The sequence below is a fragment of the Drosophila suzukii genome, chromosome 3 (genome assembly GCF_043229965.1).
Source record: "Drosophila suzukii chromosome 3, CBGP_Dsuzu_IsoJpt1.0, whole genome shotgun sequence".
Classification (NCBI taxonomy): Eukaryota; Metazoa; Arthropoda; class Insecta; order Diptera; family Drosophilidae; genus Drosophila; species Drosophila suzukii.
This window is the reverse complement of record NC_092082.1, coordinates 7,764,804-7,788,158: the sequence shown is the minus strand read 5'-3', so window position 1 is coordinate 7,788,158 and position 23,355 is coordinate 7,764,804. Positions and strand designations below refer to the sequence as shown.

The 23,355-nt window shown below is 43.9% G+C and overlaps 1 protein-coding gene across 34 annotated transcripts in view; it reads right to left on the bottom strand.

The window, feature by feature from the left end:
* The window catches only part of bru3 (bruno 3), a 273,316-nt gene that overhangs the window by 33,939 nt on the left and 216,022 nt on the right, over window positions 1-23,355 (bottom strand). For all 34 annotated transcript variants that reach the window (XM_070996712.1, XM_070996713.1, XM_070996718.1 and 31 more), the window contains one exon: window positions 16,340-16,419. In XM_070996712.1, the coding sequence (XP_070852813.1) occupies window positions 16,340-16,419 (80 nt within the window). The remainder of the gene's footprint in view (window positions 1-16,339; window positions 16,420-23,355) is intronic.

Genomic DNA, 23,355 nt, shown 5'->3' with positions numbered 1-23,355 from the left:
CCAACTGCAAGTACAAGTTGGCCAAGTTGGCAACCCAAGATAAATACACTCTGCTCTGGTCTGGCCTTTAAATTGAGGCGGCTAATGAAAAAATAAGGCAAGGACAGCGAAAAAAAGGGAAAATATGAGGTCTGGGCGACTACTGACTCCCTTTGCCTTTTTCAATTTTCATTTTCGCAGCTAAACTGTGAAACAATTTTTAATTAACACTTTCAAGTTGAGCAGCGGAAGCGGGAAAAAAGAAAATACAACACAGGCACACGCAGATACCAAATATATATATATATATAATACATATATATAAAAGGAAAAAAGAAAGTATAAGAAAGGGCAGAAAGAAGGAAAACCTCATTGTGTGTCTCAAGTTTTTCCTTTTCGGGTTGCTTGAGTTTGGCCTTCTCTTTACTTAGCTGCTGTATTTTTTAATTAATTTGGCATTTATTGGAAAAGGGTTCCCCTTGGAACGTTCGTTCCAGCGTTTCATTAATCTAATGCACTGCAGCGGGACACACCTGAGGTTTGGCTTTAGCTTTTTCGAAGGACGAAAAACGAAGGCGGCCACTTAGTCACTTGGCCACTCGCCGCTCGTTTGTCGTGTCAGGGTAAATGCAATGCAATATTCATAAAATGCAATTAGTCACTGGACACTGGGCCATTTATGAGCTCAGCTCAGAAAGCTGCAGCTAGACAGTCGGGGATCCCAACTATAGTTGGCCAGCGAAAGTGCCACAAGCTACATTTGCAATTCTTTTAATTAAATTCCGCGAGCACAAAACACTGGAGTACGTTCCGGCACGTCTCTGTTCTTATTCTGCGAGGGTAATTTGAAATTCCAACTTAATTTCCGAGAGGTAGGAGTCGAGGGGTGCGGGATCCCAACACGTTTAAGCTTTTAAAAACCGCGCTAAGCGTTGTGGGAGACGAGGCAGCCAAAGCCGAGACACAAAGCATTTATTAATTGTTATTTATTTTCATTGCATTTGCGGTCACTGGCTTTGTCTGTCGAGGACGAGGAGCTTCGGGGTTAGAGGTGTCTGAATTTGGCAGAGGACTGCCTGATTTAAACGATTAAACAACTTTATTGACTTCTCTATCAAGGGGGACACGAAAATCACAAAGGATTTGAAATAACTTTATAAAGTGTATAAAAGTAGGCAAGAATATACTTTATTTTTGCAATACAACCTCCATTTTTCGTTGCATACTTTTAGGCTGATTGGGTGGGAAACGAATTAACAATTTCATTGATGTCTAAAAGTATGCAAGAATATATTTTAACTCCATATTTTTAGAAATATGTATAAGTGTTGATTAGGTCTGAAACGATTTAACATTATCATTGGCCAAAACTAACACTAGACTTTTAAAAAACCCATTAAAAGGTGTCTAAAAGTATGCAAGAATATATTATCATACTTCTAAATAATTTCCTTTTTTCACTGCATACTTTTAGACACCTTTTGGAGTGAATTCAAAATCCCCTCTGTTTCTGTTGCAACCGTTTTTTTTTCTAGACAAAATTTAAAATAAATAAATTTACAAATCCTGCAGAACTGAGTTTGAGTCACCTCTCCACCTGCTCACACTTATTTGCCTGTGTCACTCCAACTAATAGCGTTTCCTCAGGCGTTTTTCCTCAGCCCAACAACTGTCTTGCTCTATTGTCTTCAGCTGCTACTTGAGTTGCATTTGTAATTGCACTTCACTCCAGTTCGGAATAGTTGAGTTCAGTTCGCGACGCGCGTCTGCAGAACAATTGCTTGCCCACCTAAAAGCATGCTACAAGCGGAGAGACAAATTGATGGCATGCTTCATTGCTGCCCCGTTTCGTCCTGCGTCCTTCATCCTGGCCGTGCAACCGAAAATAGCCAACAAAAACTGAAACCCACTCCCGAAAATACCCGCAACTGCAACTGATGTCTGCAATTAATTATCGAAAGTGGGCGCGGTCGTCAAGTGGGCGAAAGTAAGTGACTGTGCACGGCTGTGCAAGGAGTGTAAAGGACGATGGACGAAGGACTACGGTCTAGGGCTATATGGCTCCACGGGGTAATCAATGTAAAGAGCGGATATATATTTTGTTTGGCTTGGCCAGAAGTGCAGCCCCATTGAGGCCAGACACAGCAGACACGGTTTTTGTTGCAGGTGTAAATAATTGAAAGATAGTTGCTTCTGTAATTAAATACAAAAGCGTGCGGTCCACAATCCCAGTCAATAGATATAGCTTGGCAACGGGTATATACTATGGTACTGGTGTTCATTAGGCGAATGGACTTACGGCTTTGTCAGGACACCAAAATACGACGTCACTTACCTGGAAAGAAAAAGAGGGAAATGTTTTAATTAAATATTTCGTATGAAATTGAAATTCCCCGCCATATCCCAGCGACTTCAATTAATCATTCGGGCAAACAATAAATGAAATATATATGAGTGTAAATAGGAAGAAATTTAACGGCAACGCAACACAATACGGAGTAGAAATAAGCGGAAAATGTCCATGGCATGCCGCGTTTCCCCATCGCATCCTATCGTATCGTGTGTGTCATGAATGCAAACAGCACAGCAAGGGGCAGGAAGCGGCCGCACATATAAACAAGTGGCAGAGGCAAACAATCAAACAGGGCCTGTGGCATAAAGCAATAAAAAAGCGAAGCGAAAGCGACACTGAGCGCTGCCGGATAGGAAAACAAATTAAAACATTCCTACACACACTAGCCATCCAGCCAGCCAGCCATCCTGCTCTCCATTTCTCCAGCTGGGAATGAAAGAAAGCCCCCGGAAAGTTGTAGGCGGTCCGGGATTGCCTAAAAGAATGCCGGGCCAGGAGGAAAACAAAGGAGCCACCGCTGAATTGAGTCGCTCGCTAGGCTCGTTGAACAAAATCAAAAGGACATTCATTTATAGAGTTGCCTGCTGGCAGCCAGAAGGACCTGCCGCAACAGTTGCAAATAAATTCTTGTGCCATTTGTTGGCCAGCTCTCGCTTGCAAATATGAAAAGAGCGTGCACAAGGATACACTCACACACACACACACACTCACAGAGAAAAAACTGTTGCATACCGCACGGCGCACCGTTGCTCATTTTATGGCTGGCTGACTGACTGGACTGCTAGCCAGGACTCCTGCCCTCCTGCCAGCGCATTGTTTGAATGCCAGGACGACGGCCTCCGCCCCCAAAAAACCGCAAAAAAAAGAAAAAGAAACCCCAAAAACGAAACCCAGCACGGCTCGACTGCAAGTTGGGCAAATATTTGTTTAAAAACTTTACGTTGAAATGCATTTGCGGTTGAGTGCCAAACGTTGCCTGGCGATGATAGAGAGAGAGTGCCGAAAAAAGTCAAGTAAAAGGAGCGGAAAGCTTGAAAAACTGGCTCTGCGGGCAAATTGCTTTTGAGTGTTTTGGCCCCCAGACGGCAAACAGAGGGATTGTCTACCTACGAAATATGAATTGTCGGAGTCAAAGATGAGGTAAACTTTGTGGAGGCCTTTTAAAGAAACCCATGAGGCGGGGGATAACCCAGTGTGACTTGAAATAGAACCCCGAAAGACAGTTTATTAATACATTATACATCCATTTCCAGTAGGCAAACATTGCCTACTTTCTGAGCCCTGGCCAAGTAATCCCAGTCGGCAGAAGCCTGCCCTGCATAATAAACCGGGCTTTACATCGTTAAGCTGTCACTCAACTAAGACGATGCCCCTAGACCGAAACCATAACCAAAACCAAACCAAACCGATCCAAGCACTACTCAGCTCGATCAATATTTGCACGAAATTTAATGTATCAATTAAAAATTATGAAGTTTACTAATATGTAAGAGCACGTTCCGGAGATTCCAGTTGGTTGGCAGGCGTAGATGGGTGTTGGGTTCGGTATTAGTGCGCCACTTGGTATGCCGGAGCTTTTTTGTTATTGTATAATAAAATGGCTGAGGCTGGCGAAGGACCAGAGACCAGGATCTGTGTTTACCCAAGGATATTGCTGTGCATATTGAAAGGCAACGGCAGCCAGGATGGGTCGGTCTTAACGTTCGCTCCTTGGTCAAGGCATACTTTTGGTCCTCTTGGACCTCCACCACTCTTGCCTTAACCGTAAGCAATTATGCCACCAGCCTTCCTGGTCCTTTGCCCTGGACTCAGGATCTGTGTGTGTGTGTGGAATTATCGTCAGCGGCAGGACTTGCATCTTAATGGAAATGGATTCAACGGCAATTAACATAAGCAAATATATATACAACGGGTTCGCTGGGGTTCGTATGGCATGTATGTATGTCCTGGCCGTACGTGAGGGGCGTGCTGCGGTTCAGGACATACGTGGCCTCTCCTGCAGACGCTGTAATGGTCTTATCATAAGGTGGGCGGGCTCTTTGTGGTCCTTCGGCACCAGGACCTCTCCACTCCTCTCTAATCGTAGCCGTGTCGAAGAAAAATGGCTCTTTTAATTTAAATGCAAACACGTTTGACTCTGGTCCTTCGTCCTGGCCTCTCCTTCTATACGTGTATGTGTGTGTGTACTGTGTGGGGATTTATGTGATAATCGTTTAAGTGAAAATTTAATTGCATACTTTATGGATGGGTTTTTAAAAGATTGCCTGGGCTTAGGCTTAGGCCCGGCCCCGAGGCACATAAAGCAAAATTTATGTAATTTTTAAGTAAGCCCCGCAATGGCTATGGAAAGCAATGACGTTGCGTGGGCTTAATACCGATTCTAATGACAGTGCGCCTAAAAGTGTGCCATAAATCTTGGGCGAAAAGGTGTGTGTTTGTGTGGCAACGGGGCGTATGAGATATGTAGATGGAGGTCGTAAGCCGTGCGTTTTTCTTACCAGCCAGCTTAGTCCGCATTAGACTTGCAATGGCAAATATTTGTAATTGCCTAATGCCTCAATAAGCCTTGGTCTCTGGCATCTGGTGGCCATAATTATGCACTACAGGAATTACGTGCAAATAGCCGAAAGGGCAGCGCCTGGCCTGACCTGCCCGTTATTAATATGTATTATTAATATTTACTTAGGTCAGACTGGGGGCAACTGACCCTCCCCACTAACCCCTGAAACCCCCTGCAAGATGAAAGCTTAGCTTGTAATACATTTCGCTTTAATAATGTGGCAACAAGGGTCCGCTTTCTTTTGGGCATCCTCCTGGCTCCGTGTTTATTTTAATGTGCCCCGGTAATTGCTTGACCAAAGGATTTTTTAATTAAAAACGTTGTATGTACATGCAAAGGGCGATTCGCACACCCCCTGGTTTTGTTGAAATAATGAAATTTTTATTATTAAAAAAGTGGCTGAGCAAAAGCGCGGCTTACATGGCGGATGGTTAATATTTGCTTAGGCAAGCCATGGCTAATGCGAAGAGCATTCCCTCACATTGTGATCCACCCGGCATTTCTTAATTAGCGAAACTTTCGCCCGACATCAATGAAGATTCCTATCGGTGTTTGTGTTGTGTTTCCAGGGAATATTAATTTCTGGACCCCATCCCCCCAAGCTGGGAATCCCCAATCAATTTGTTAAGCTCCTGGCCGAACACAGCTGTGCAAACAGACACCACTCAGTTGACCATTTTGGCTGGCTGCCAATAAATTATGCCACATCGCCTAGGCTTTAAACAGACGTATATAGAAAAAAACCAAAAAAAAAAAACACAACACTGGCGAACATAATTCTGCAACTAATCCTGCGGCAGTCGCATTAATATTTATACAAAACAAATTTATGGCCATCTAATTGGCGGGGGTATGCATCTGTTGTTGTGACACATTAATGCAGAGGAAGCAGCCTGACTGACCAGGCAAATGTCGCACAAATTAAAATCAAACGCTAAGCTGGGGCTTAATTTAATTATACAAAAATAAAATGTCAGTAACTCAATTAAATTTTAATACAATGGGCTAGGCGATGGGAGGGAATGAGGGGGTCAGAGAGCTCTGACCCGCAGGCGGTCCACCATTTTTGCTGTTCTGGTGAGGAGCTAAGCTAAACTAACATTGGGGGCTTGGAGAGTGGGAAATGGTCTGGTCTCTCGACCCGGGCACAGTAAAAATAAATTTTCATTTGCAATTTCAATCAGCGCTAATCCCTGGCCAAGCGCATGCGGCGGCTGCCCCACTTCTGCCGCCACACAGCCACGACACCCCTCCTGCGTATTGCGTGATTTTTGCAGGCCAACTGCAGGCGTGGCTAGTCAGGAGATGGCCAAATGGCCAAAGCCGGGGCTGGCTTAAAAGTGCAAACAAAATTAAGCACGTACGCGCGCTCAGTCCGCAGCTTGGACCGAGATTAAAGCTGTCCAAACTGCGTGAGACACAATATATCCTTATCTGAAAGGGGGGGAGGGAACTGGAACACCCCCAATACCAGACAGTCCAACTGTTGTTTGCGACAATAATTCTCAGTTTAAAGTGGGCACGAAACCGAAGGGCAACAAAGCAACACAGCGGATGGTTCTTGGCCAGACCTAATCCCTTGTCGATTAAGTAAATGCCTGCAACGTTTGTTTTTCCAGCCAGCAGACAGGGACACGGACCTGGATCTCCGCAGTTCATTGGGATTAAGAGATTCCATTGTGAAATTCGTTATTTGTTGCGCCCAAGGAGGGGCCAAGGACCAAGGACCAGAACCAGGACAACTTCTGACAGTCCTCGAGGATCTGCTGTGGCTCCCAGTTTAATGAAAATTGAAGGCCGTTTGCTGAAGGAGCAGCCCGGAAATGTATGCAATGTAAATTTTGAAACAGAACGCGCCAAGTTTTGACAGCTGTCAAGTTTTTTTTTTTTGCGGCAACAGCCGCGAGTCTCATGAAATATTTATGCAATAGCGAAGGCGTAGAGTAAAATTTTAATTTCTATCTATTGCATAACTCCTCGGAGCTAGAGCCAGAGCCCTTGGGTAATTTATATGCTATTACTAATTTTGGTAATTTCCTTAATGTCCTTTCGGCTGTTCTATCTGGCAGGGTGATTTCCCCAAAAAAGGAAGCGAGCCAAGCTGGAATAACAAGAGCCCGGCCCCAGGGCGCTGATAGTTGCTCTTACATCCTGAAAGAGGGGGGTGAGGTGGGTTTTGCCAGGACGATATAGATTTGCGGGCCATCCCAAAAGTATGCTGCATGTCTCGCCTTGCTCTTGGGCAGGTCCTGAAACCCCCCCCCCCCACACACACACACACTCCCCTACATTTTGGCTTGCCGTATGTTTGATAAAAGTTCAAAACCCTGAACTTTGCGCATGTTTAAACAACGCAAACGCAAAAATGCTGCTGGCGATTTTAGTTGCAGGTTCCTTCACAGTCCTGGAGTCCCCAAAACCCCGGACCCCAAAACCCCTTTCACCGGGTCCTGAATCCTGAAACCCAACCAAAAACCCGGCATTGTTGTTTCGGAAAACTTCCGTATATGTGCTCTTATGTATGTGTGTTGGCCGTAATGTTTCGTTACAGTTTCGTTGGAGGGCAGACACAATAACACACACACACACACACACACTTATTCGAAGGATTGGGGGAAAAACAACTGAGGACCGAAAAATTTAATCTCTTAAAAAGTGTCTAGGCTTTTGCCTCCGTTTTAGTTCCACTGCCCTGATACGGAAATATTGTTTGTGACGCACTTTTGGCACTAATGTCTGCCGACTTCCGTCTTTAGTTTTGCCCGGAGGTGCAGTGCCCTAATGCTTTTTAGCAGCTTTTTACTTTGCTAGTTGGTAGTTGGTACTTGCTGCTTCCAGGCTAGCCAACTTGATTACACTTGATAGTTTTGGCCCTGGCTTGTTTGGTTTTATGCTCTTGAAAGTCGAAAATGTTTAGACTTAGGCCGAGGGAGGAAAAAGTTGTGCCGGCTTTAAGTGAGATTGCATTTTCATATTGGGCATATCGGGGCTTTCAAGACGACATTACTCATGCAACGTTGTCTTTGTCCTTTAGCTTTTCTCACACACACTACTTACATTTAATTTATATTGCACTTATAACTTTGCATATAAATTTCCCGGGCAGCCAGTTACTACTTTGCATACACGCTGGCGCCCCCATAAATAAACCGACGCCCCCCAGTTTTCCACTGTCTATTAATAATATCGTTTGAAGACAAATTTCTTACGAAACGCTAATGACATGCCCAAACATTTCCGTAAGTCGTTATCACAAAAGCAAAGTCATTATTATAATGCCGCAGAGCCACTAAGGGAGACCCTAAGCACATCATCTATTCACGAGCAAAAAAAAAGTGGTTGACATAAATACAATTATAGATTTGGCGCTGTGAAAATGAAGATGAAAATAATAAAATTGAACAAAAATTGATGTCAACTTTTGGGCGGCAAAAAAAAAACGAAGGAAAACGAGGGGGCGGGAAACGGAAACGCCGCCATTAGAAGGAAAGAAAAACTGCTGCGCCATTGAGAATTGAACTGCGGGCTTTCAACTTGGCCCTAACCAAACCGAACCGAACTGAAACCGCCAGGGAGGCCAAGGAAAAGGGCGGTTCTGAGGCGGCGTAAATGACAAACAAACAAGCCAAGTCCTTGGCATCGTCCTGGGCGCAGATAAAAAGAATTGTCAAAGCGCCTTAAAAGTATGCAATGCCAGCAAAGTAAGCTGCAAAATCGACAAGTACAATGCTGACAGGCAATTGCTACAGTTCGAAGAACCAACTCTCCCCACTCTCCATTTCGTTGTTATTGTAATAATAATATCGATTCCTTTGGGGGGGATGGCGGAGGTATAAGAGGTATAAAAGTGTCCACAGTCTGTGCAGTCTGCTCGGCTTTTCCTTTGCCTTGTCATCGCCGATTCCGCCGACCATTCGCCGGAATTCGTTAATAAAATTTTATTGAAATTGTAGACAAGCGGCGAAAAACTGACGACGACGTGCAAAACAAAAACACCGAAGAGGAAACGAAACGAAGGAAAGAAATTGCAGAAATCGAAGCCAGGGTAAGAAAGAAAACCAATTGTCATCATTGGCACGTAAGGCGGAAGAAGGCTGGGCCCGGCTTCCCATTTTTGGCTTGAAGTGTTTGGCTTGGTCTCGGTGTGTGATAGAAATCTAAAGCAGCCTTCCTGCTCCTTGAGGGTTTTCCTCTTTTTTTTTCTTCTGGGGGGTTGTTTGGAAAGGGTTTTCCCTCTTAAATGCAAAAGCCAAATGGTTGACAGAGCCCCTCAAGGTATGCAACAAACAAAGGCAAGGTTGTAGTTTCCTTTAGCCATTTCCCTGAACTTTTCCCAGTTCGCAGGGCTCTTTTCCGAGTGCCGAAAATCACGTCAGCATTCAATTTCTCCTGGCCAGTTCGTGTGGCTCATTAAAGTTTATGCAGCAGACAAGGAGGAGCATTGAAGTTTGCTCATCATTCGATGGCAACCGAACGTGCCCATACATTGATGATGCTGCGTTGCAAGCTTCACGCTGCAAGCTGCTTCGTTGCATGTTGCCGGCGTCGATTCAATAAGGTTTGGGTTTATGCAAACAGACGTGCATTAAATTAAGTAGCCGCCGCATTGGACGCAGCAGCAGCAGAAGCACGTAGCCGAAACAGACGAAGAAATGCAAAAGACAATGGGGGTCCATCATGGATGATGATGGAGCTGCAGCTGCTGCAAGCTCACAATGTTTCGCAGGAGGAGTGTTTTCCCTCCGGAGAATGAGGCAGGACGGCCCAGTCACCTGCAAATGTTTGCCCTTAAGCAAGTCTATTAAAATTGTTTATAACACGGAAAGACAGACGCAGCTGCAGCAGCACTTTTTATGTTGCACACTCGCACACACTTTTTTCGGCTCCAATGTCGCTTTTAATGATGCACGCGCATTCGGACACAAAAAGGCCGGAAGTTTTGTGCTTTTAGCAGCCATGACTTCGTTTTATGAGCGGAAGGCCCCCAGAAGAAAGCCATTACCAGTGATTCTTTTATGTGGCAAGGAAATGCGAGATTTCTCTTAAAGCCGTTGCACTGCCAACCGACGACTTGCTTCAATTTCCGGCGTCTAAAAACCAAAAATTTATGTCCACTCCATCCAGAGTTAAGGCTAGAAGTCGGTAGGAGGTCCATGGATGGACCATGGAACGTGATGTCAATAGCAAAACAGGTGCCACAGCGGGCTCCCTTCATTTCTGGAAGAGGAGAAAGCCCCGTGTGTGGGCTTTGATTGGCAACTCTGCCGCGTGCCAATTTCACTGTCAAGATATTGAGCAAGAAAATTAGTTTACCTAAAAACGCCGATGCCCTGGCCAAGGCGAAGGTAAACGCAAAGGTTTTCTGAAGAGAGAGTTGAGATGGTTGGATGGTGTGGACTTGTCTGCAGGCTGTGGCAGAAATTGTATGAGGCAGGCGTTGTTTGGATTTGCCGCCGGAGTGAAATTGAAATTGATGGAGCCTGAAAGCAGAAGGGGTGGGCCCAGCGACTGAGTGGATATCAGATTGGCTGCAAATCAATATTAAGACGGTGTGGCATGGGTTACCATTGCCACCCTGTGCATGTGTCTAATATGCTAAACTTCAAGCATGATTTAGTGGTGGATGAGTCGACCAGGCTTAGCCGATCTATCCATGATTTATGTGCCACACTCTGGATAAATAAGAGAGCTAATCTTCTGAAAATAAGATGTTTAACTTTTTTCGGTATTATCTATTCTCAGAACATGCAGTTAGATTGATGATTCTACTCAAATTATTTTTTTTTACTATTTCAGTTTTTGTCAAAAGAGCAGTATACTTTAATCCGCTCCGGTCACACTTTCCAAACTCTCTCGAGGGAAAACCAAAAAACACTTAGGGAAAAACCATAATGAACTTATCCTGATACAATACCTAGTTTAATCACATTCATATCAGAAAATATTCAAATTTTGGATACATTTTTTAAAAATGGAAGACATTAATTGTAGCATTTGAAGATATTGTAAGTGCCCTTTTTAATGGCAAGTGGAAATGGTTTTCAATTAGGTTAAATATCTTACAGTAAGTATACCCATTCAGCTGGCTTTAAAATTCACTTACAAGTATTTTGGAAGCCACAATCTCATGAAAATGCCACACCCCCCCAACTTGCCACGTCTAAGGTGGCGTCGCTTGTTATTCGACCATTTCCACACAGGCACAACAGCGATTTAAAAATTGCTTAAACGCGCACATAAGTATGCTTTAGAAAGAAGAATACAATACCCACGCATCCACACACAACAACTAACAGCAAGAACAAGCAGCCAAAACACAATCAGCTCAGCCCCTCCCCTGCTCGCCCTCCAATCCCGTCCACCTGCCACTCCGATTTGCCCCAACTTCCATTGTTAGCAGCTGCTGCACATTAGAAATTCAACTTCGCCTCGTCTTCTTTTAGGCGCTGAGCAACAATGGCGTGTGAATTAAAATAGAAAGCCGGGCCAGAACAACCGACGCTCTCTTGGTCGTCAGCTTGACGCGCCAAGGTGCGATACGAGTGTGTGTGTGTGTGTGGGCGTCGCTCAAGCGTTAAGAAGAAGAAAGTCCCATTCCACCATAATGCTACCCCCATCTACCATATACAAGAGCAGCCGCAATGCTCTGCCCCACGTTGGGCGCCATTTTTGTACGGCACAGCAATGCCCCACGTTGGGCGCCATTTTTGTCAAGTCGCATTAAGGCAGCGCGCTCTTATTCGACTTGCTCGTTCTGCCCGTCGACTGCTGACGAAAATTGAACGGCCAGCAGAACGAAAATTGTTGTATAAATAAAAGCATAATTGATGCGAGACACACACAGCACACACACATCAAGGCTGGGGAGGAAAACAAAAAGCGAGAAGAACAACAAGCAGTCGCACAACATTCGACGATGGCACTGGCATGTGGCATATGTTGCGTCAATCCAGCCATGAGCAGAGCAAACAAAACGACCAAGGAGCCAGGCGGCGAAAGTAGGAGAAGAAAAAATCGAGCTGCGCGCAAAAATGTTTCTTCTTTTGCATATTTTACGGCGCCCGTTCTGCGAAATGACTGTGAAAACAGGTTTGATGGGTTGGAAGGAGGTGGCATATCATTTTTTGGGACAGCGCGGACTCTCCTCGTATTTATCTGGCACTCCGCTATGTGCGTTGTCAGCTTGCAGATTTCTTATTTCTTTCAATCTTTCTTTTTTTTTTTTTTGTTTTACTTTTTGTTTGCTTCAGCTTCACATGGCGAGAAATTAATTTGAAATTTAAATGCGCACCAAGCAAACGGGGAAGAATGTCTTTGATGATGATGGTGACTGCGTTCGCCGGCTGGGAACATGTGTTTCTGTTTGGCAAGAAGGTGTGACAAGGTTCTCTTCCCACCCAAACCATATTGGCCACTATTTGTGGTTGCACCCAGCTGAACAAATAAAAATAGAAATGCTAATTGACTAATTTATTCGGAATTCCGACGCTGTCAAAGGTGCGGGACTGCTGTGTGTCCTCATTTCCAGTAACTCTGCCAGTAACTTGAAGAATTTATTTACGGGCGTTGCTTTTGTTTCCATTCCCATTTCTTTTCACCGAGGGTGACAGTTTTTATTTTAAATTCTATTTTCGTTTTATACTTTTTTATTCCTCCTGCTGGCTATGCATGTTGCGCGGCTTTTGCGCTTCGTCAATCAAAAGCATTTAGAGGAAAAGGCAGCTTTAATGCATGCGCGCGCTTTCATTAACAAGTGTTCGGGCCACGCCCACTTCTAAGCCGCGCCCACTTCATGGACAGCAAAAAATCGCATCAGCGGCTTATGCAAATGGCGGTGTGCGTGTGTGTGGGTGTTGAGTGAATACGAAATTATTGTTTACAACTGTAAACTGTAAACTTTTTTCGCTCTGTCTCCCCCGCACACACAGTGTGTTGAATTTTTGTATCTACTTCTATTTTTTTTTTTTTTTGCATTTAGAAAACGTTTGCCAACCGCACTAAAAGCGACTTATAACATGTTGAGTGCCAAGAGATTAACAAGGGACTGAACGTGTGAGGGCTGAGGAGGTGTTTTCCATTCTGACCATCCATTTTCGCCCTGCAAATTCCTTTTTAATGAGCGCTTGGTCCATTCCATTCCTGGACCGGGGGCGTTCATAAGCTGCTTAAGGTTTGGCGTAATCAAAAAATGTTCTTCCTCTGCATCTCGTTTTTTAAAAGCTTTCTGTGGTAACAGAACAGCACGGAGCAGTACAGAACAGAACATCAACATGAAAGCCAAAGAGGATGCCGGGGTGTTGGAAGTGGACTTTGTTAAGCTTAAAATTAACTTGCGGTTTTGTCTGGCGCAACTTTGACGCCTGCAGGTAGGCAATCAATTCGGACCCTCAAACCCCCCCATACCCCCCAAATACTCTATACCCACTGCACTTGGCCATATAATTAATGTATATATGTACCTATGCTACGCAGAGGAAAAAGTGTGGAATTCTTTTGCGTGGCAGCTAAAAATTTTTATACAACACAGCAGCTGGCGTCGTTTTGCGCTAATTACCTCCTTCCAAAACCCCTTCCAAGAACCCCTTCCAAACCCCTTCCAAGTCCCTTCCGCACCGCAGTCGTAATGCCAAATTGCAATTACAGCCGCGCAGAGGGTTAGTGGGTGGAACCGAGGGCAAAACTGACATTAAAGTGCTTAATGCAGGCAGGTATAAAAAAGGTGGGTACAAAAAAAGAAATTACTTGCTCTTAAAATTAAAAAAGCAAGTAGAAAAATGTACAACTTGCTTTGCAGCCGTCTTTTTTTCTCTTCTCCTCCTCCAGAGCAGCAATTTGCCAGCGTCGTCTTTTGGGGAGGTCCTGCTCATCTTAAAAATTGGCCAGGTGAAAAATTGCAGCTGTGTGTTGTGTTAGTCCAGGGGGCGTGGCAGGTCAAGGGGCACAGGACATTCCAAGCGTGTAACGCCCTGGGCAAAAGGTGCAGGAATGTGTGTGAGGCACATTCCTGGGTAATTGGAGGTAAAGTGCAGTTGGCTGTAGGCCTCCAGCGGATATTTCCCCTCCTGTTCTCCCCCTAAAAATGTCATTCAGGTGGAATGGAGAAAGTGCGAAGGGTAGACAAAAATTATGGTAATGCTCGGGTAGATAGCAATTTACACAGATTTCATCTTAGCCTGCCTTTTCGATCGAATTTTGCCCGGAGGCCATACTTTGATTTGTTGTGTATCAACTGCAATCAGCTATAAAATGTGACGGTTTGTGCTTTGAAATTGAAATTGACTTAAGGAGTTCTCTGTTTGTTCTGGTACCATCTTTACATATTTGTTTTCCTCACTTGCGGCTATATTTTTAAAGTTTTTGAAGTCCGTTTTGGGTGAGTGTGTAACTTTTGGCCAACGGCAAGTGTCATTGGGCTTACCTACCCATCCACAAACCAAACTAAAGACTGTAATTGCGTGGCAGCCGTTCATCCTTCGTCATCATCATCATCATCAACTTCCGCCTAAGTAAACACATGATTTCTGTGGAAGCGCCGCGGCGTTTGTTTAAAAACGCATCTAAATTGCAAATTAAGCAACAAATTTCATCAACAATATTTGAATTTGAATTTAAATGCGCCAACGAGTTGTCGACTTGAGTGAGCCGAGCAACCCGCAAACACACAAAACCCAAAATGTAAAATTCGTTTGCTGAAAGAGTGAAGAGCGAAAAGGGACGAGGACTTGGCCAGGGATAAAACTGGGACTGGGTTGGGATTGGCACTGGGACTTGGAGGAGACTTGGGATTGCACTGACTGCCTGCCTGGCTGTAAACACCGAAAATACAACAATGGCAGCGTTTCAGCCACTACCACTGCCATTCCCCCAGCAGCTGGTTTGTGTATTTGCTTGTTTGTTTGTCAAAAGAAGCAATTTACGTGCAAAATAACTCAAGTGTCATGCAAATTTCATTTATTTTTCGCAAGCAGCAAAGCAAGAAAAAAAAAAAGGAGAAATAATTCCCGGGCTACGTTGTCATAGAGCTAAAGGCTCTTCTATAAGGCTTCGGTTATATAGCGCCGCAATCTCGGCTATATATGGTGATTCCTTACAAAATTCGAGCATAATGAAGTCACTTGGCGGGAAACCCTGCTTCGTTCTCCTCGGCTTTCTCTTCTTCTCCTATGCCCAAAGCTATTTTGATTTACTTTCTCTTTGTGTTTTCCTTTTTTTTTTTTTTAGAAAATTAGAGTAGAACGAGCTTCTTGATTTGCCATTGAAGTGCGGCGTAAAAGGAAAAAACATAATAATAATACGACATTTAATTTAATTCTAATTATACCCGTTACTCGTAGAGTAAAAGGGTATACTAGATTCGTCGGAAAGTATGTAACAGGCAGAAGGAAGCGTTTCCGACCCCATAAAGTATATATATTCTTGATCAGGATCACTAGCCGAGTCGATCTAGCCATGTCCGTCTCTCCGTCTGTCCGTCTGTCCGTCTGTCCGTCTGTCCGTCTGTCCGTATGAACGCTGAGATCTCGGAAACTATGAGAGTTACAATACTGGGATTAGGCACGCAGATTCCTGAGATTCCTGCGCAGCGCAAGTTTGTTTCAGTAGAGTGTCACGCCCACTCTAACGCCCACAAACCGCTCAAAACTGTGGCTCCTACAGTTTTCATGCTAGAATAAAAATTTTAACTGAAATGTAATGTTCTCATCAATACCTATCGATTGACCTAAAAAAAAGTTTGCCACGCCCACTTTAACGCCCACAAACCGCGAAAACCTGTGACGCCCACAATTTTTATGCTAGATAAAAAATTTTAACTGAAATGTATTCGTCTCGTCATTACCTATCGATTGACTCAAAAAAAAGTTTGCCACGCCCACTTTAACGCCCACAAACCGCAAAAACCTGTGACGCCCACAATTTTCATGCTAGATAAAAAATTGTAACTGAAATGTATTGGTCTCGTCGATACCTATCGATTGATCCAAAAAAAAATTTGCCACGCCCACTCTAACGCCCATAACGCTTAAATCTGTATACCGCCGGTAGGTGGCGCATTTTAATCTCGCTTTGCTGCTTGCATATCTCCATTTAGCTAAGTAACGGGTATCTGATAGTCGAGGTACTCGACTATAGCGTTCTTCCTTGTTTTATTTATAAATCACGGAAACTCGGGGCGGGCGGGCACTTAAAGCTTAAATGAAGTTGGCTAAGTACTTTTCAACGATGAGAATCGACAACAACACCAAACGTCGAGTACAACAACTTGAGTATGCATACTTCAGGTTTGAAATTTCATTATTTTCGTATTATTCGCACAGAAGGGCCATCAAGAAACGATGCCTGGGCCAAGAGAAAAACACAATTTTCTAATTTCACCAGGGTGCTGGAAGCCCATTTCGAATAAACCATCAAAGTCGTTTATATAAATAAATTGGTATCCCCCTACTCACCGGCATAGTTTGACTTCCGTGTAGGTTGGTTATTGCTGACTGGGCCTCCTGCTGCGAACCAAATTTGACGAAAGCGCAGCCTGCAAATGAAATATAAGGCATGATTAGTGACTAGTGTTTCAATGGTTATCAAGGGAATTTATTTTTGCATATGACTTATTTCTTCAGTGTGGCTGCCACTTCAATCAGTGGCACTTGTGAAAATTCGTACAATACTGAATATTGAATTTAAAAATCAGTAAACATTCCATAAATACCGACTCGAAAGCCTCGGTGAAGAGTTCAGATGTGTGGCTACAGCTGCGTTGCCTCGACATGTGTGTGCGGGGCATTTAAATAAAATTTTAAGTGCAATTAAAAAACATTTTTGCAAGAATCGCTTCGTGCACTCTTGCATGAAAATCAACATCGACATCGGTGGGCGGCATCAGGGATTCGGAATCAGCGCCCATCAACGCCCATTATATAAAAATAATAGTCGGCCCGCGCTGCCCGTTACTGGATGGAATGTAAAATTCAAACTGAACCGAAAAATATACAGGAAAAAAAGAGAGGGAATTTCCGCTGCACTTGTTCGCTCATTATATTGTAATTTGTGGGTGCCAGCTGTTGGTGGAGAATGGGGGGACTCGAGGTGGAGGGCGCCCGGCTTCAATGGCATAATTATTAAAAATCATTTATGCTAATTTAATATACAGTAATAACCACAAAAAGTAAGGACCTTCCAGGGCCAAAAGCGGCAGCAGGGGCCTCGCCAAAGAGCGTAGTGTGGCGGGAATAAACGGGGCTTATACCACATGTAAGCCGGTGCTTGAAAACGATTTAAAAATGCGGTAATGCTCGATGGCTTCGAGCATTGTTTTACATTTGTAAATTGAGAACAAATTAAGAGAGTTCGTATTCTGTATAGTTCTATATAGATGCCTGCATTGGTTCACTGACATGTTATTCAAAATATATTTAATGCTTAAATGCTAGGAATTTTCGTTAGAAAATAACATATTTATCAAAAATACAGCTTCAATGGACTTTTCGCGATATAAGTTTAGTTAAAAGCCATTTTTAATAATTAAACCCTTGATTAAAAAGTTTGTTTATGTGGAAACAAAACTGTGTTCATTCAGTTAAAGCATTTGTGAATAAAAGCGCGAATTCTTTAGATCCAGACGGTAAAGCGAATTCTTTAGTTTTATGGGCTAACGCGAATTCTTTAGGTTCTTTAGTGTTTGACGGGCATATTATTTCTAAACCTCGTATACTTAAACTGAAACTTTCTTTCCCCAGCACAACAGCCTCTATGTTCACATTCTCTCTACCTTTTAACCCCGCCGCCAAGGAATTAATTAAGGCCTAGCTTAACCCTTGCTCTACGGCTCTTCATCTGTTGTTTCTGTGCTGTACGCAAAACATCAACAATGCTGAAAATTAAGACCCTCCAGCTGGGAAAGCCCTGGGGGTGGGGGTTCCCCGGTCTGAAAACCCTGCCAAATGTCTAATTCCCGAACCCGAACCAGAAAGAACCCTCAGTCCGTCGAGGGTTCGGACAGGATGGGTGTCCAAATTGCGGCTTGGGCTGTTGCTGTTGCTATTCCCGCTGTTGTTGTTGCCTTTGTAGTTGACGCTATTCCAAAGGGGCGGGTAAAAAGGGGGTGCGGCAAAACAAATCCCGCCTAAAACCATGCAACATGCGAGCTGACAAGCCGAAAGGCAGACAAGCACAAATTTCGCGTGCAAACAGCGCGAAGAGCAACAGCGAAAAAAATAAAAAAATGAAACGGGGGGCTGTAAGGGAAAATTCCTCTTTTTATTCGCCTTGTTGCAAATGTACAAAAAATAAAGTGTAAAAAATTCAAGTGGATTTTTGTTCGGCCCGACTCGACGCGACTCTTGTGTATTTTATGTTTTGTGTGTTGAAGTGACAACAAAATCCAGAATTTTTCCTGTCCCCGGGTTTGGGTTTTTCGGGGGCGACTGAATCCGAGGGACACAAGAGTGCAAATCAGCGCTGCTAAGCAATAAAAAATAAAATATTTTGTTGCCAGTTAATCCACACAGCTGAAAAATAAAAGAGAACAACGAACTGAAAAAAAATGAATACAAAACAAAAAGTTAAAAAAGCACGGCAATTGCTAAGCATTTTGGTAAACTTAAATCAAAGTTGATTTTACTTTTCCATTTTTTTGTTGCTGTTGTGTCCTTTTTGTTTCTTTTGTGTTTGTTTTTGTTTTTTCTGTATATATTTTGATGAAGGCTTTTTCCGCTTTATGTGAAATGTATTTTTCTTGGCATAACTTCTGTGTAAAGAGGAAACTTTACTTTTTGGGGGCTGGCAGGCTTAAAATGTTCGAACACCTCGAACAAGAGAGCCCCAACAAGATATCAGAAAAAGCTTTATAAATGTTTCCATTGTTCAGATCACTTAGCTGTTCGCAAGTGCGTAAGTTCTATATCTCATTTTGTATTTATGGAAAAGTTTCCTTTAACCCCCCCTTCTAAAGTTGGACATTCATTAGCATCTTGAACAAACAGTGTGGATTCTTTGCCAGCCGGCTAATTGTATGTCTTTGAGTGAAGTTCGACTAAGTTGACTTTCTTGGGAACCATTTGATTATTTACCCTTTCCAGGCGTTCGCTCAACATCACGGATAATTGTCAAACTTGGAGTCATTATATTAATTAAAAGCAAATTAGTCAGCGAAAGAGGTGACTCAGACGGTTGGCTCAGATGGCCAAGTCCAAATCCGACCTCATCAGCGTCGCTTTGATGTCGGGAGCAGGAAAATTGAATCTACATACAAATCAAGTCGGCGGACAACACTTTTAACAATTAGTGCAGAAGGACAGGTTGCAGGACAATCTCTGAAAAGCTAACAAAGTGCAACGCCTTAATTACTTAACGGCCAGGAGAGGCGAAACGATGATGATGATGATTCCCTGATTCTCGGCAATTAGTTGAAATTAAAATGTGAGCAAGTGCGCCAAGTTTTTAGCGTCTTGTGCAACTTCCGGTGAATCGTGAAATGATGCAGCCAGCTGCTCCTGGTGGAGAGAATAGCTGAGGATCTGAGGAGCTAAGGAGCCGAGCCTAATGACACTTTTTAATCAAATATGCTAATGCTAATGCAAAAGTTGAGCTGTCATTAAAATTATAGTGAGGCAAAGTTGTAGTCCGTCTGTCTTAGTTATGGCAAGTCTCTTTAGACTTCTTCGAGCATAAGTTTATATTAATCACCAGCTTGCTGATTGTATCGCTTTATCTCGATTTTTAGAGCACAGAAACAAAAACTCCTAAGTATCAATTTGATTAAGCAAGGTAAATTTAATAAGCATTAAAGTTTAGCAGTGAATAATTTCATCTTGATATTGAGAAAGGACTTGTCTTAAATTTCCTCTCTTTGGAAATTCTGCTAATTTGAAAAAGAGAGAAAAGAGCGAGGGAACGCCTAAAATTAATCTGGGTGAGAGCAAGACAGCAATGTTTATAACTCTCTTGAGTAGAAAAAGAGAGCAAACAAGATTGAGAACTGTATCATCTTATGATCAAATTCATCATCTTATCTTATCAATTCGTTTCCCTGTGTGCAATCCAACCAAATCTTAAGCCATACCTTTCCATCCATGTTTGCCAGGCGACATTTTGACCCTAATGGGTCAATTTTTGACCGGCCAAAAAAAGGATATGCTGCGACAATTGAGTTGCACGAGATTTCGGGGCAACACATGCGATTAAATTTATGGGTGGAATCTGAGGGGGCCGTATTCATGCTTGGCCACAACTTGCACATTTGCAATACAAATTTGCAATGCCATTAATGTATGGGAAACCCGAAAAACTCCCTTACTCGCCCCTCAAAAAAAATGCCTTGCCATGAAAAATCGCCGCTGGTCAAACACGTAACCAAATTGTGCAGAGCGGCAGCATCAGCAGGAGAAGGAGGAGGAGCTCCATGTGGAGCAGTAGCCAGGAGCAATGGCAGCAGGACATTGGGACAGCAGCTACAGCAGGAAACAAGGATAACGAGCGTGTTGAGGCCCCCATCCCCTTCCCTCAAATGGGGTTTTGGTCGATATGTTGGCCTTGCCGGTCGCCGCCTGGAGGGGCAGGCTCATGTTCTGGCCAGGCCAGCAATGCTGGCCAGCCAGGATCTCCCCCCTCTCATCTGCCGGTGATGCCTGATGTTGCCTGCCGCTTCCAGTGGCACTGCTGCATGGGACAAGTATTTTAAAATCCAATTAAAAACGCCCTAGTGGGATTTTTCAATCGCTGCCGACCAGGATGAGAGGACTGCCAAGGCAGCTGGACGGCAGGAGGAGCAACAAAGTTGCATTAAGCGCGCGACATTCGCTGGCCACCGGTCGCGTCATAGTCATTTGTTGGCAGGATAGTAGGACGGGGGCGGCAGGATGCCAGGATACCAGGATGGCAATGAGGTGGAGGTCCCTGGTTTCTGGTCCCTGGTCCACTGATGGCCATTGCATGTTTGCCTCTTGGGCGCAAAAGCGTAGCATGAATCTTGTTAGCCAACGTTTACGCTTATTATGCGATGGCAAGGCTATCGAATTTGTTTGATGCATGTGCAGGGAGCCAGGTAGAGTTCGGCCATATATGGAATAGGAATGGCTATGGCTATATGTCCATCTCCCCATGGCAAAGCAAATTGCATTTGCGGCATGACACTCGCAGTTGAATGCATCTCGGGAGATGTAGATATATACAGATGGCAGAAGAAATCAAATAAACTCATCCGAATGCAACATATGATGTCCGGGGCAGGTAGCTAATGTCGTTTTGAAAACTATATGGGTGAGTGTGTGTGGGTTTTGCCAAAACTTTGACCAGCATGTCTAATCAAATCTGTCGCTGGCAGAACTTATCAATATGGCCAACTACGAACTGCAAAACACAAACATTGGAGTCCCCCCTCCAGAACGGCTGAAATTGAACTCTGCAACCAGGCGAGAGGCCCCAGCACTTTGCATACAAATCATATAGACTTTTTGGAGTGGATCCCAGGACACACACTCGGCCGACACGTAGTTGGAATGCCCGATGGGACCATTATTCTTGATTTTGAACCGAAAAAAGGCCACTCGAAGGGGGGCTCAGAGGTTTAGAGTGAAACTTTCGACTACCTTTTGCCAGTTGATAAACAACAAAAGTTTCGGCCCACCAGGCCTGAGGCATTTTGAGGATTTGCAACTTCAGTAAATAAAACTCGAGACCGGACTCTCACTTCATATGCTAGGTTGGGCTCTGGATTTGGATCTGCTATGCAGAATAGTAGCCCTTCGTACGTGTAATGTGATACATTTTTTACAGGACTGGACATCCTGCAGGCCAAATTAAATAAAAATCAGTGCCCAGAGTCAGCTCAAATTGCAATTTCATAAGCAATTTGCCAATGGACAAGATCTTTTTGTCTTTTGAGGACTGTTTTGGGGATTCCAAAGCAAGCAAAGGGTCAAATGAAAATTACATTTCAACAAGGCAAAAATTTTCTGGCTTACGTTTAATAGATGAGAGTGGCTTTAGATATGGTCTGGAATTGTTGACATTTTTATGGGCCCTTTGAGAGTTGGCCGGAAAGTATGCTCCCTCTCGCTCTGTCAACGCATGTGTATGTGTGCATTTGACACACAATAAACACCAATTAAGAAAATAATATTTTGTGTACATACAAATGTCTCTGGCAAATTGAAAAGCCAACGCCAAAGCTTTCGTCTCCCTAGTTTTGTACAAGTGCTGTGCAAATAGTGCACAAAAGTATGCTACAAAATACGAACAACAAACAAACCGGCACCACAAACACAGCAACACAGCATCGCCTCTACGATCCCAAAAGGCGAGAGCCAAAAACCTATAACAAAAGCTGAAATATTATTGCTTTCTGCTCCGACTTACGGGCCAAAAGTTTCTTCGCTACCCGACCACTTTACAGTGGCTCTCTGGGCCTGAAGTCCGAGCCAGCTTGTTATAAGGCATGTTGACAAGCCTCTTTAACAAATGACACCAACAGACGACCAAGAAGAAGCAGTCGTCCTGCGAAGGACAAGCCAAATAGTCACCAACACCCATCCCCCGAACCCTTTTTATCCTCCAGCTTCAGTTTTGTGTAACATTTGTTGGGCGCAGCCGAAAAATGTTGCTTCTGGAACTTCCTGTCTTGTCAGTTTTGCCCTTCTGCTGTTTGTTGTTATTTACTATTTACCCCCGTCCTTTGGCGAATATCCTTGGCATTCCGAACAGACCCATGTCAAGAGGGGCGGAGGGTCCCAACATCATAGGAATTCGACATAGTTAGGGTATAAAGCTAAAAAGCCATTGTCTCTGCTACCAATTCAATTACTTTTGGCATCAAATCATTGACGATTGCCCGCAAATTCCAGTTTAAAACTCGTTAAAGTGGGGAAAATCAGAGGAAAACGTACCTTTTAACCGCCTAAATAAACTGCACCGTCAAAGATTTAAAGCCCTCGCCCCGCTACCGCTCCTGACCAAAGTAATTTCAGGTCCTGAAAAACTGTTGCCAGCGCTCAGCGAACCACAAACAAGGTAAATGCTTCTGCTGCAACAGCAACACGAAACTGGTGGCAAGGACTCAGGAATTGCAAGGATCTGAGGAGAGGGTTCAGGGTTCTGCTGGTGGAGGCACAGCAACCGCAACATAATAATTATGCAACAGAAACCGCAATGCATGCGGGGCAGGCGACGCCAGCCCACTTTTTCCCAACCAGATTTGGGAGGAAAATTGTTTTGCCAGGCGAAAGTGTGAACAAAAAGCTGTTGCGTGTGCTGCAGAAGGGGCAACAAAAAAAAAACAAGCACACACACATAAAAACATACAAAACAACAAGCCAAACGCAACAACGTCAAACCGCAAAGTCAAATGCAACTAAAACCGCAGCACAGTTTGGGGCGCCGAGGTTTTTCCGCACCCGGGAAAAGGGCAAAAAAAAAACATGGAAAGGAGCCTGAAATGAACTTTAATCTCTCTGGCAGAATGGCCAACTATTAC